The sequence below is a fragment of the Saccoglossus kowalevskii genome, chromosome 10 (assembly GCF_978046115.1).
Source record: "Saccoglossus kowalevskii chromosome 10, keSacKowa6.1, whole genome shotgun sequence".
Lineage (NCBI taxonomy): Eukaryota > Metazoa > Hemichordata > Enteropneusta > Harrimaniidae > Saccoglossus > Saccoglossus kowalevskii.
The window spans coordinates 36,658,186-36,672,907 of record NC_140650.1 but is presented as its reverse complement, the minus strand read 5'-3'; the positions used below and the strand labels follow the sequence as shown (position 1 = coordinate 36,672,907).

General features: G+C 37.7%; 1 protein-coding gene across 1 annotated transcript in view; it reads right to left on the bottom strand.

Moving 5' to 3' along the window:
- Window positions 1-11,906, bottom strand: part of LOC102801557 (protein-glucosylgalactosylhydroxylysine glucosidase-like) — a 64,205-nt gene extending 52,299 nt beyond the window's left edge. The window contains exons 1-2 of the mRNA XM_085504691.1: window positions 11,683-11,906; window positions 10,381-10,502 (exon numbers count right to left, since the gene is read on the bottom strand). Of these exons, the coding sequence (XP_085360817.1) occupies window positions 10,381-10,502; window positions 11,683-11,906 (346 nt within the window). The remainder of the gene's footprint in view (window positions 1-10,380; window positions 10,503-11,682) is intronic.
- Window positions 11,907-14,722: the final 2,816 nt, after the last annotated feature.

Here is a 14,722-nt window from a genome sequence, read left to right as displayed (position 1 = left end):
GGGAATCACGTAGGTTATACAGTGAATCACGTTGGTTATACTAGAAATCACGTAGGTTATACAATGAATCACGTAGGTTATACAGTGAGTCACGTAGGTTATACAGTGAATCACGTAGGTTATGCAAGGAATCACGTAGGTTATACAAGGAATCACGTAGGTTATACTGTGAATCACGTTGGTTATACAGGGAATCACGTAGTTTATACAAGGAATCGTGTAGGTTATACAGGGAATAACGTAGGTTATACAAGGAATCACGTAGGTTATGCAATGAATCACGTAGGTTATACAGTGAGTCACGTAGGTTATACAGTGAATCACGTAGGTTATACAAGGAATCACGTAGGTTATACAAGGAATCATGTAGGTTATACAGTGAATCACGTAGGTTATACAGGGAATCACGTGGGTTATACAGTGAATCACGTAGGTTATACAGGAAATCACGTTGGTTATACAGAGAATCACGTAGGCTATACAGGGAATCACGTAGGTTATATCGGGAATCACGTAGGTTATACAAGGAATCATGTAGGTTATACAGTGAATCACGTAGGTTATACAGGGAATCACGTGGGTTATACAGTGAATCACGTAGGTTATACAAGGAATCACGTACGTTAGACAAGGAATCACGTAGGTTGTACAATGAATCACGTAGGTTATACAGTGAATCACGTAGGTTATACAGGGAATCACGTAGGTTATACAGTGAATCACGTAGGTTATACAAGGAATCACGTAGGTTATACAGGGAATCACGTAGGTTATATCGGGAATAACGTAGGTTATACAAGGAATCGTGTAGGTTATACAGGGAATAACGTAGGTTATACAAGGAATCACGTAGGTTATACAAGAAATCACGTAGGTTATGCAATGAATCACGTATGTTATACAGTGAGTCACGTAGGTTATACAGTGAATCACGTAGGTTATACAAGGAATCACGTAGGTTATACAAGGAATCATGTAGGTTATACAGTGAATCACGTAGGTTATATAGTGAATCACGTAGGTTATACAAGGAATCACGTAGGTTATATCGGGAATCATGTAGGTTATACTAGGAATCACGTATGTTATATCGGGAATCATGTAGGTTATACAGGGAATCACGTAGGTTATACAAGGAATCACGTAGGTTATACAGGGAATCATGTAGGTTATACAGGGAATCTTGTAGGTTATACAGGGAATCACGTAGGTTATACAATGAATCACGTTGGTTATACAATGAATCACGTAGGTTATACAGGGAATCACGTTGGTTATACAGGGAATCACGTAGGTTATACAGGGAATCACGTAGGTTATACAATGAATCCCGTAGGTTATACAGGGAATCACGTAGGTTATACAGTGAATCACGTAGGTTATGCAGTGAATCACGTAGGTTATACAGGGAATCACGTAGGTTGTACAATGAATCATGTAGGTTATACAGGGAATCACGTAGGTTATACAATGAATCACGTAGGTTATATAATGAATCACGTAGGTTATACAGGGAATCACGTAGGTTATAGAATGAATCACGTAGGTTATACAACGAATCACGTAGGTAATACAGGGAATCACGAAGGTTATACAATGAATCAAGTAGGTTATACAATGAATCACGTAGGTTATACAGTGAAACACGTAGGTTATACAATGAATCACGTAGGTTATACAGGGAATCACGTAGGTTATACAATGAATCACGTAGTTATAGAGTGAATCACGTAGGTTAAAAAATGAATCACGTAGGTTATACAGGGAATCACGTAGGTTTTACAATGAATCACGTAGGTTATACAGGGAATCACTTAGGTTATACAATGAATCACGTAGGTTATACAGGGAATCACTTAGGTTATACAATGAATCACGTAGGTTATACAGGAAATCACGTTGGTTATACAGAGAATCACGTAGGTTATACAGGGAATCACGTAGGTTATATCGGGAATCACGTAGGTTATACAAGGAATCATGTAGGTTATACAGTGAATCACGTAGGTTATACAGGGAATCACGTGGGTTATACAGTGAATCACGTAGGTTATACAAGGAATCACGTACGTTAGACAAGGAATCACGTAGGTTATACAATGATTCACGTAGGTTATACAATGAATCACGTAGGTTGTACAGAGAATCACGTAGGTTATACAATGAATCACGCAGGTTATACAATGAATCACGTAGGTTATACAGGGAATCACGTATGTTATACAATGAATCACGTAGGTTATACAGGGAATCACGTAGGTTATACAATGAATCACGTAGGTTATACAATGAATCATGTAGGTTATACAGTGAATCACGTAGATTATAGAAGGAATCACGTAGGTTATACAGTGAATCACGTAGGTTATACAATGAATCACGTATGTTATACAGGGAATCACGTATGTTATATAATGCATCACGTAGGTTATACAAGGAATCACGTTGGTTATACAGGTAGTCACGTAGGTTATACAATGAATCACGCAGCTATACAGTGAATCACGGAGGTTATACAGGGAGTCACGTAGGTTATACAATGAATCACGTAGGTTACAGTGAATCACGTAGTTTATACAAGGAATCACGTAGGTTATACAATGAATCACGTAGGTTATACAGTGAATCACGTAGGTTATTCAGGGAATCACGTAGGTTATACAGGGAATCACGTTGGTTATACAGGGAATCACGTAGGTTATACAGTGAATCACGTTGGTTATACTAAATATCACGTAGGTTATACAATGAATCACGTAGGTTATACAGTGAGTCACGTAGGTTATACAGTGAATCACGTAGGTTATGCAAGGAATCACGTAGGTTATACAAGGAATCACGTAGGTTATACTGTGAATCACGTTGGTTATACAGGGAATCACGTAGTTTATACAAGGAATCGTGTAGGTTATACAGGGAATAACGTAGGTTATACAAGGAATCACGTAGGTTATACAAGAAATCACGTAGGTTATGCAATGAATCACGTATGTTATACAGTGAGTCACGTAGGTTATACAGTGAATCACGTAGGTTATACAAGGAATCACGTAGGTTATACAAGGAATCATGTAGGTTATACAGTGAATCACGTAGGTTATACAGGGAATCACGTGGGTTATACAGTGAATCACGTAGGTTATACAGGAAATCACGTTGGTTATACAGAGAATCACGTAGGTTATACAGGGAATCACGTAGGTTATATCGGGAATCACGTAGGTTATACAAGGAATCATGTAGGTTATACAGTGAATCACGTAGGTTATACAGGGAATCACGTGGGTTATACAGTGAATCACGTAGGTTATACAAGGAATCACGTACGTTAGACAAGGAATCACGTAGGTTGTACAATGAATCACGTAGGTTATACAGTGAATCACGTAGGTTACACAGGGAATCACGTAGGTTATACAGTGAATCACGTAGGTTATACAAGGAATCACGTAGGTTATACAGGGAATCACGTAGGTTATATCGGGAATAACGTAGGTTATACAAGGAATCACGTAGGTTATATAGTGAATCACGTAGGTTATACAAGGAATCACGTAGGTTATATCGGGAATCATGTAGGTTATACAAGGAATCACGTATGTTATATCGGGAATCATGTAGGTTATACAGGGAATCACGTAGGTTATACAAGGAATCACGTAGGTTATACAGGGAATCATGTAGGTTATACAGGGAATCTTGTAGGTTATACAGGGAATCACGTAGGTTATACAATGAATCACGTTGGTTATACAATGAATCACGTAGGTTATACAGGGAATCACGTTGGTTATACAGGGAATCACGTAGGTTATACAGGGAATCACGTAGGTTATACAATGAATCCCGTAGGTTATACAGGGAATCACGTAGGTTATACAGTGAATCACGTAGGTTATGCAGTGAATCACGTAGGTTATACAGGGAATCACGTAGGTTGTACAATGAATCATGTAGGTTATACAGGGAATCACGTAGGTTATACAATGAATCACGTAGGTTATATAATGAATCACGTAGGTTATACAGGGAATCACGTAGGTTATAGAATGAATCACGTAGGTTATACAACGAATCACGTAGGTAATACAGGGAATCACGAAGGTTATACAATGAATCAAGTAGGTTATACAATGAATCACGTAGGTTATACAGTGAAACACGTAGGTTATACAATGAATCACGTAGGTTATACAGGGAATCACGTAGGTTATACAATGAATCACGTAGTTATAGAGTGAATCACGTAGGTTAAAAAATGAATCACGTAGGTTATACAGGGAATCACGTAGGTTTTACAATGAATCACGTAGGTTATACAGGGAATCACTTAGGTTATACAATGAATCACGTAGGTTATACAGGGAATCACTTAGGTTATACAATGAATCACGTAGGTTATACAGGAAATCACGTTGGTTATACAGAGAATCACGTAGGTTATACAGGGAATCACGTAGGTTATATCGGGAATCACGTAGGTTATACAAGGAATCATGTAGGTTATACAGTGAATCACGTAGGTTATACAGGGAATCACGTGGGTTATACAGTGAATCACGTAGGTTATACAAGGAATCACGTACGTTAGACAAGGAATCACGTACGTTATACAATGATTCACGTAGGTTATACAATGAATCACGTAGGTTGTACAGAGAATCACGTAGGTTATACAATGAATCACGCAGGTTATACAATGAATCACGTAGGTTATACAGGGAATCACGTATGTTATACAATGAATCACGTAGGTTATACAGGGAATCACGTAGGTTATACAATGAATCACGTAGGTTATACAATGAATCATGTAGGTTATACAGTGAATCACGTAGATTATAGAAGGAATCACGTAGGTTATACAGTGAATCACGTAGGTTATACAATGAATCACGTATGTTATACAGGGAATCACGTATGTTATATAATGCATCACGTAGGTTATACAAGGAATCACGTTGGTTATACAGGTAGTCACGTAAGTTATACAATGAATCACGTAGGTTATACAGTGAAGGTTATAAAGGGAATCACGTAGGTTATACAATGAATCCCGTATGTTATATAGGGAATCACGTATGTTATACAATGCATCACGTAGGTTATACAGTGAATCACGTTGGTTATACAGGTAATCACGTAGGTTATACAAAGAATCACGTAGGTTATACAGTGAATCACGTAGGTTATACAGGGAGTCACGTAAGTTATACAATGAATCACGTAGGTTATACAGAGAATCACGTAGGATATACAATGAATCACGTAGGTTATACAGTGAATCACGTAGGTTATAAAGGGAATCACGTAGGTTATACAATGAATCCCGTAGGTTTTACAGGGAATCGCGTAGGTTATGCAATGAATCACGTAGGGTATACAGTGAATCACGTAGGTTATACAGTGAATCACGTAGGTTATACAATGAATCACGTAGGTTATACAGGAAATCACGTAGGTTATACAATGAATCACGTAGGTTATACAGGGAATCACGTAGGTTATATCGGGAATCACGTAGGTTATACAGGGAATCACATAGGTTATATCGGGAACCATGTAGGTTATACAGGGAATCACACAGGTTATACAATGAATCACGTAGCTTATCCAGTGAATCACGTAGGTTATACAGGGAATCACGTAGGTTATACAGGGAATCACTTAGTTTATACAGGGAATCACGTAGGTTATACAAGGAATCACGTAGGTTTTACAAGGAATGACGTAGGTTATACAATGAATCACGTAGGTTATACAAGGAATCACGGAGGTTATACAGTGAATCACGTAGGTTATATCGGGAATCACGTAGGTTACAGTGAATCACGTAGTTTATACAGTGAATCACGTAGGTTATACAGGGAATCACGTAGGTTATATAAGGAATCACGTAGGTTATACAAGGAATCACGTCGGTTATACAGTGAATCACGTTGGTTATACAGGGAATCACGTTGGTTATACAGGGAATCACGTAGGTTATACAGGGAATCACGTAGGTTATACAGTGAATCACGTTGGTTATACTAGAAATCACGTAGGTTATACAATGAATCACGTAGGTTATACAGTGAGTCACGTAGGTTATACAGTGAATCACGTAGGTTATGCAAGGAATCACGTAGGTTATACAGGAAATCACGTAGGTTATACAATGAATCACGTAGGTTATACAGGGAATCACGTAGGTTATATCGGGAATCACGTAGGTTATACAGGGAATCACATAGGTTATATCGGGAACCATGTAGGTTATACAGGGAATCACACAGGTTATACAATGAATCACGTAGCTTATCCAGTGAATCACGTAGGTTATACAGGGAATCACGTAGGTTATACAGGGAATCACTTAGTTTATACAGGGAATCACGGAGGTTATACAAGGAATCACGTAGGTTTTACAAGGAATGACGTAGGTTATACAATGAATCACGTAGGTTATACAAGGAATCACGGAGGTTATACAGTGAATCACGTAGGTTATATCGGGAATCACGTAGGTTACAGTGAATCACGTAGTTTATACAGTGAATCACGTAGGTTATACAGGGAATCACGTAGGTTATATAAGGAATCACGTAGGTTATACAAGGAATCACGTAGGTTATACAGGGAATCACGTAGGTTATACAGGGAATCACTTAGTTTATACAGGAAATCACGTAGGTTATACAAGGAATCACGTAGGTTTTACAAGGAATGACGTAGGTTATACAATGAATCACGTAGGTTATACAAGGAATCACGGAGGTTATACAGTGAATCACGTAGGTTATATCGGGAATCACGTAGGTTACAGTGAATCACGTAGTTTATACAGTGAATCACGTAGGTTATACAGGGAATCACGTAGGTTATATAAGGAATCACGTAGGTTATACAAGGAATCACGTCGGTTATACAGTGAATCACGTTGGTTATACAGGGAATCACGTTGGTTATACAGGGAATCACGTAGGTTATACAGGGAATCACGTAGGTTATACAGTGAATCACGTTGGTTATACTAGAAATCACGTAGGTTATACAATGAATCACGTAGGTTATACAGTGAGTCACGTAGGTTATACAGTGAATCACGTAGGTTATGCAAGGAATCACGTAGGTTATACAAGGAATCACGTAGGTTATACTGTGAATCACGTTGGTTATACAGGGAATCACGTAGTTTATACAAGGAATCGCGTAGGTTATACAGGGAATCACGTAGGTTATACAAGGAATCACGTAGATTATACAAGAAATCACGTAGGTTATGCAATGAATCACGTAGGTTATACAGTGAGTCACGTAGGTTATACAGTGAGTCACGTAGGTTATACAGTGAATCACGCAGGTTATACAAGGAATCACGTAGGTTATACAAGGAATCATGTAGGTTATACAGTGAATCACGTAGGTTATACAGGGAATCACGTGGGTTATACAGTGAATCACGTAGGTTATACAATGAATCACGTAGGTTATATCGGGAATCACGTAGCTTATACAAGGAATCACGTAGGTTATATAGTGAATCACGTAGGTTATACAAGGATTCACGTAGGTTATACAGGAAATCACGTAGATTATACAAGGAATCACGTAGGTTATATCGGGAATCACGTAGGTTACAGTGAATCACGTAGTTTATACAGTGAATCACGTAGGTTATACAGGGAATCACGTAGGTTATATAAGGAATCACGTAGGTTATACAAGGAATCACGTCGGTTATACAGTGAATCACGTTGGTTATACAGGGAATCACGTAGGTTATATCGGAATCACGTAGGTTATACAAGGAATCACGTAGGTTATATAGTGAATCACGTAGGTTATACAAGGAATCACGTAGGTTATATCGGGAATCATGTAGGTTATACAAGGAATCACGTATGTTATATCGGGAATCATGTAGGTTATACAGGGAATAACGTAGGTTATACAAGGAATCACGTAGGTTATACAGGGAATCATGTAGGTTATACAGGGAATCTTGTAGGTTGTACAAGGAATCACGTAGGTTATACAAGGAATCACGTAGGTTATTAGTGAATCACGTAGGTTATACAAGGAATCACATAGGTTATACAGGGAATCACGTAGGCTATTCAAGGAATCACGTAGGTTATACAGTGAATCACGTATGTTATACAAGGAATCACGTTGGTTATACAATGAATCACGTAGGTTATACAAGGAATCCCGTAGGTTATACAGTGAATCACGTAGGTTATACAAGGAATCACGTAGCTTATACAAGGAATCACGTAGGTTATGCAGGGAATCACGTAGGTTATATCGGGAATCACGTAGCTTATACAAGGAATCACGTAGGTTATATAGTGAATCACGTAGGTTATACAAGGATTCACGTAGGTTATACAGGAAATCACGTAGATTATACAAGGAATCACGTAGGTTATACAATAAATCACGTAGGTTATACAAGGAATCACGTAGGTTATACATGGAATCACGTAGGTTATACAGGGAATCACGTAGGTTATATCGGAATCACGTAGGTTATACAAGGAATCACGTAGGTTATATAGTGAATCACGTAGGTTATACAAGGAATCACGTAGGTTATATCGGGAATCATGTAGGTTATACAAGGAATCACGTATGTTATATCGGGAATCATGTAGGTTATACAGGGAATAACGTAGGTTATACAAGGAATCACGTAGGTTATACAGGGAATCATGTAGGTTATACAGGGAATCTTGTAGGTTATACAGGGAATCACGTAGGTTATATCGGGAATCACGTAGGTTATACGGGGAGTCATGTAGGGTAAACGAGGAATTACGTAAGTTATACGGGAAATCATCCAGGATTATAAAGGCAATCACGTAGTTTATACAGGTAGGGAAACACATACGTTTTACAGAAAGTCACGTGGGGTTAAGAGAAAATCATATAGGTTATACAAGGAATTACATGGATTATACAGGAAATCACGCAGGTTATATAAGGAATGACGTTAGTTATACTGGCTATCACGTAGGGTATACAGGGAACAACGTAGGTAGTACAAGGTATCACGTAGTTCATACATGGAATCACTAAGTTTATACCAGGAATCACACTGTTTATATAGGAAGAGAAACACATAGGGCATGCAGGGAATCACAAAGATATATGAGGAATCACCTCGGCTATACTGGGAATCACATAGGGTATATTAGGAATGACAATTGTTATACTGGGAGTGACATAAGGTGCACTGGAAACGGCATAGCTATACTGAGAATCTCAAATTGAATACTTAAAATCACACGGGATATACAAGCAATCACAAAGGGTACAGGGTGTACTGGGATTCACATAGGGTGTCTGGGATTCACATAGGGTATACTGGGAATCACATAGAGTGTACTAAGAATCAGATAGGGTATACTGGGAATCACATAGCGTATACTGGGAATCACATAGAGTATACTGGGAATCACATAGGGTATACTGGGAATCAAATTGGGTATACTGGGAATCACTTAGGGTATACTGGGAATCACATAGGGTATACTGGGAATCACATTGGCTATACTGGGAATCACATAGGCTATACTGGGAATCACATAGGGTATACTGGGAATCACATAGGGTGTACTGGGAATCACATAGGGTATACTGGGAATCACATAGGGTATACTGGGAATCACATAGGGTGTACTGGGAATCACATAGGGTATACTGGGAATCACATAGGATACATATAATGGGAATCACATAGGGTATACTTGGAATAACATTGGGTGTACTGAGAATCACATAGGGTATACTGGGAATCACATAGGGTATACTGGGAATCACATAGGGTATACTGGGAATCACGTAGGATATACAAGGTATCATATAGAGTGTACTGGGAATCACATAGGGTGTACTGGTAATCACATAGGGTATACTGGGAATCACGTAGGATATACAGGGTATCATATAGAGTGTACTGGGAATCACATAGATATACTGGGAATCACATAGGGTATACTGGGAATCACATAGGATATAATGGGAATCACATAGGGTATACTTGGAATCACATTGGGTGTACTGAGAATCACATAGGGTATACTGGGAATCACATAAGGTATACTGGGAATCACATAGGGTATACTGGGAATCACGTAGGATATACAGGGTATCATATAGAGTGTACTGGAAATCACATGGGGTGAACTGGGAATCACATGGAGCATCGATATGTATTCAGATTTAGTAGGTTATTAATACTAGCTGTTGTTTTACTACTCTGGTATGTGTTGAGTATGATAAATGTGTACATAACTTTACACAGCTAAGCAAAACCACTAGACCTGTCATATTGGTTATCAGATCAAATGTCAATATGACAACTAAGGGATTGGGGGTATTTAGCCATACCTAGACGACCGTTATATAGTCCATTGACGTGAATGCTGTAGCTGTAAATTGTAGTGGCTAAATGTCCGTTGCCCACTGTAGCCATGTAGTCAGTGTCGATTTCGCCATCCAGCATTGGTAATCTAATAACAGAAATAATCACAAACAAAATTTAAATGTGCGTTATCATGTTCTTCTCTTCTCAAAGATGTGTGATTGCATTTTTAAAGCAGCTGTATTACCATGGTTATTTCACGTGTTATATACATTATATGGGACCCATTAAATGCGGACATTTCAGTTGTAAAAGGAGCATTCCGCAATCCTTGATCGAATAAATCAGCTAGCCAAAACTAAGACCAAGACTCTTTGATGTTGAATAAATCAATGATCGAACAGGTGAGTAAGTAAATGTTCGAACCTACGAACAAAATATTTAAAGTAAATGGACACTTTACCTCCGAAACTATTTACAATAATAAAAAAAGACAATGACACGACTTTAACCATTTCACATTCGGAATAAGCCCCTAAGAGCTTTTTTTTTTCGATTAATATCATATCAAATTTGACTGAATCAAGTTATATTTCAACATTGGCAAAATACTGCTTATTTACCATTTTATTTCTGTACATTATTAAAATGATTATTTTGACGTTTTGGAGTTTTCTCTTCCATCACGTGCGTATTTTTACAACAACAATATAACTTGCACAACGTTACAATTGTTCGTATTCACGTTTCCACGGACCTTGTGTAGTAAGGTGGTTGACAACAAAATGGAAGGCTGCCTGTGGCAGAGGTACTATTACGAACAAGCGCAAAGACCTATGGGAGGGAGATTGGCTCAACACAAACTACGAATGGCAACGGATGTTATGAGTTGCCGTATAACATGTATAAATTTAGAAAGAAAGAGACAGAACAACTTAAGAAGTGTTCATCAAACAAATTCTCCAACTTCTTTCTTGTCGAATTTTGATTAAGTTTTGAGTGTAATTCTATAGACAGCAGTCAAAATGTTTCTTCAATGAGAAAAAATGGCGTCACTAAAGGGTCTCAAATTATAACAGCTCATTTAAATATGTTCATGAGGTACCAGTATCATCACTGCTAAGATGCTAAAAATTAGGCCACAGCCGATTTTCAAAAATGCTGGCAACAGTTCGAGTACCGTTGCACTTGGAGTATGGTACATACTACATCATACGTCAAAGACTACAAACAAAATATATCCGAGAAAACAACTTCAACCTTGCCATAAGCTATGCTCGATATGAAAATTTAACGTGTCTTATGTCAGGACAGTAGTTATAACTTACTCTGTGGATTCGAAAACGGTAGGAGTGTCACTGATGTCCTCTACATCGGCGGTTGCTGCTCGTTTCCCCCTCGTGGTCACAAGCGGGTCCTTTGCTTCATATCTATATTTCATCATAAGTTCCGCTATAAGGGATTGATACCGAGCTTCGTGGCTGGTTGTACTTGAACTAGCCAAGTTGTCGACCACGGTGAAAATAAATGTGATTAACAACAGTTTTAACATGTTGAGATTCTGTGATGATTAAAAATACGCTCTGCACAGATTGGACAGTTAGCCAGCCATAGCCGTTAGCCTCATTAACATAATTTATACGTCTCAGAGTTTACCCCATTATTATCCCTTAAAATCCCCTGTGTGTGTGTGATTTTCTGTGTCTTCACGTAATAATTCTTCCGCGTTTTCTTAGCTGGACTGATTTTGCTCAAACTTGGCATGCAGGTCACTCCGTCACTCTAGTTAGGTGGTAAAATCAACAGTTAAAAAACTGATTTTTGAATACTTTCGCGCCAAATGTATCGCCTCCTACTAGTCTTGTAATTCAAATGATCATGCTATATATATATTTTGGCTAAGTTGCACACCGACAAGAGATCACCAGTTCCGACATTGTTACACTGTGTCAACGTGAGTCTTCATGCAACTTTGAACTTTGAATGACTGTAAATGCTGCGTTCAATAAAAAAAATCGGAAATAAAAAGTTTGTTTAAAATTCAACTGCGTGAATATGATAATGCTAACAGCAAAACACGCGCCAGTAATAAAGTGAATTTATTTCTAAAGACTGAATGCTCTTTGCGAACTTCGTATATGGTGCCCCCGTTTTAGTTATAAACCAACGTCAGCTTGACGTTCATGTACAAATAGCATTGGGTGTTTGGCATTAGGATACAATGTGTATCCTCACAAGTATTTGGCAACCTTTTAAAAAAATACAGTATTATTGTTACTTCATTTGAATTTGAAATTATGTTCCTACAATGTAATCATCATGGCATGCCATTACTGTGTATGTTATTGTGGTATTCATTATTATAAGTGGTACATTTAACATTCGCACACAATAAAACACACAGCAAAACACGCGCCAGTAATAAAGTGAATTTATTTCTAAAGACTGAATGCTCTTTGCGAACTTCGTATATGGTGCCCCCGTTTTAGTTATAAACCAACGTCAGCTTGACGTTCATGTACAAATAGCATTGGGTGTTTGGCATTAGGATACAATGTGTATCCTCACAAGTATTTGGCAACCTTTTAAAAAAATACAGTATTATTGTTACTTCATTTGAATTTGAAATTATGTTCCTACAATGTAATCATCATGGCATGCCATTACTGTGTATGTTATTGTGGTATTCATTATTATAAGTGGTACATTTAACATTCGCACACAATAAAACACACACTCCACCAACCACGTTCTTTTATGATACTTACTCCCAGACAGCGATTGGATAACTTATGCCATTGCAGACAATCTGTTTTAATTGATATTAGTAATAACTTAGACCGGTAGGAAGTGGTCTTGTGGTGCGAATGACCAGGAACGTAGAGAGTGTGCATGGTACGAAGTGACCATGTGTTACGAAGTGTAACCATTTAATGTAATACAATTTAGAAATCCCTGCAAAAAGTTAGGTCACAACATTTCACTGAAAATCGCTGTGAAACATAACATTTTCACTCTTGTGCTTTCAGTTTGAAAAATGATGAGATGTGAGAAGTTTGGCTTGAAATGAAGCCTATTTCTCTGTCATGAAACAAATTTGAGATATGGAGTTGAACCAGCATTAGATACATTGGCGACTCATGCATTTAACATCGTTCATTTAATACTCAGAAACACTATCTACCCATACCACGTCATTTCAATTCTGTTAATGTTTCAATAACAAACTTTAAAATTGCAGGAATCGAATCGAATTTCAAAAGATAAGCTCCATCGCCGTTTTTGATCTCCACACTTGACAAATTGGCCTCTCATTGCCTGAATAGGAAGGTTGGAACATCTGTTGTGACATTTTCACCCCTGCAATATTTATAGTTTCTACCAACCACCTTTATGCTAATATAACATCACATCTATTGTTATGCAGTGTCAGCCAATTGTAAACCTCTGCCGCCAAAGTACTCATACAATATATAGGTAGGTTCGACTACCATTCATTTGCCTTTCCATGTTTGTTGATATTTATATTCGAGTCTATATAGTTTATTTAATTAATATTTATTTGTGGAACTATATTTGACAACGGTGACCTTTATATTTTATCTTGTCAATTTATTTGACTATTGTAATGTAATTTATTTGTAGTTTTGATAAACTGATGATGGAGAATGGCAGTGGGGGTCAAAACCACTACATCCACCCACAACTTGATTACTGTTTATATAAGTATAACATTAGTATGTCAGTAACCAATTACTATGAAAAAATGGTCAGAATCCATAAAAGAACGATAATATAAATCAGCTTTTTTTTGAGAAAATGATAGTTCACCCACCGTTCGTCATTCTCAACAGCCATAATAATGCGTAAGGTCATGACCTAATTCTGCAAAATGAATTAATTTGGCCAGGTATTTGATTTTGTTTTCTTATAGTAAGTTACCTCCATGCAAAAAAAAATGCCGCGAAACAATTGAAGGTTTTTAGATAGATGTCTTCAGAAAACAAACACCAAATTAGAAATAAACCTGTTTTAAAATTGAATTTTAGCACAGAAACATGTACGTCTCTATCTTTAACGACGGCGCCATTGTTGATTGAAGATATGCAAATGATTATGACTGGTTAACCCAGGGATTACGCTGTGGTTTATGCACTGTGCTTTGTAAACAGATGTATTATTTAGAGCATGATTTCAATGCGTGATATATGGGAGTAGGTGCGTGGATGAGCCATTGACAAAACATCGAAGGACCAAATAACTCCAAAACGGCCAAATAACTCCAAAACGAGCCAGACGAACCCAAAACGACCCAAATTTAAAACAAACGAACCAAAACTAGCCACAAAATCAAAAAGGGTGAGCGAT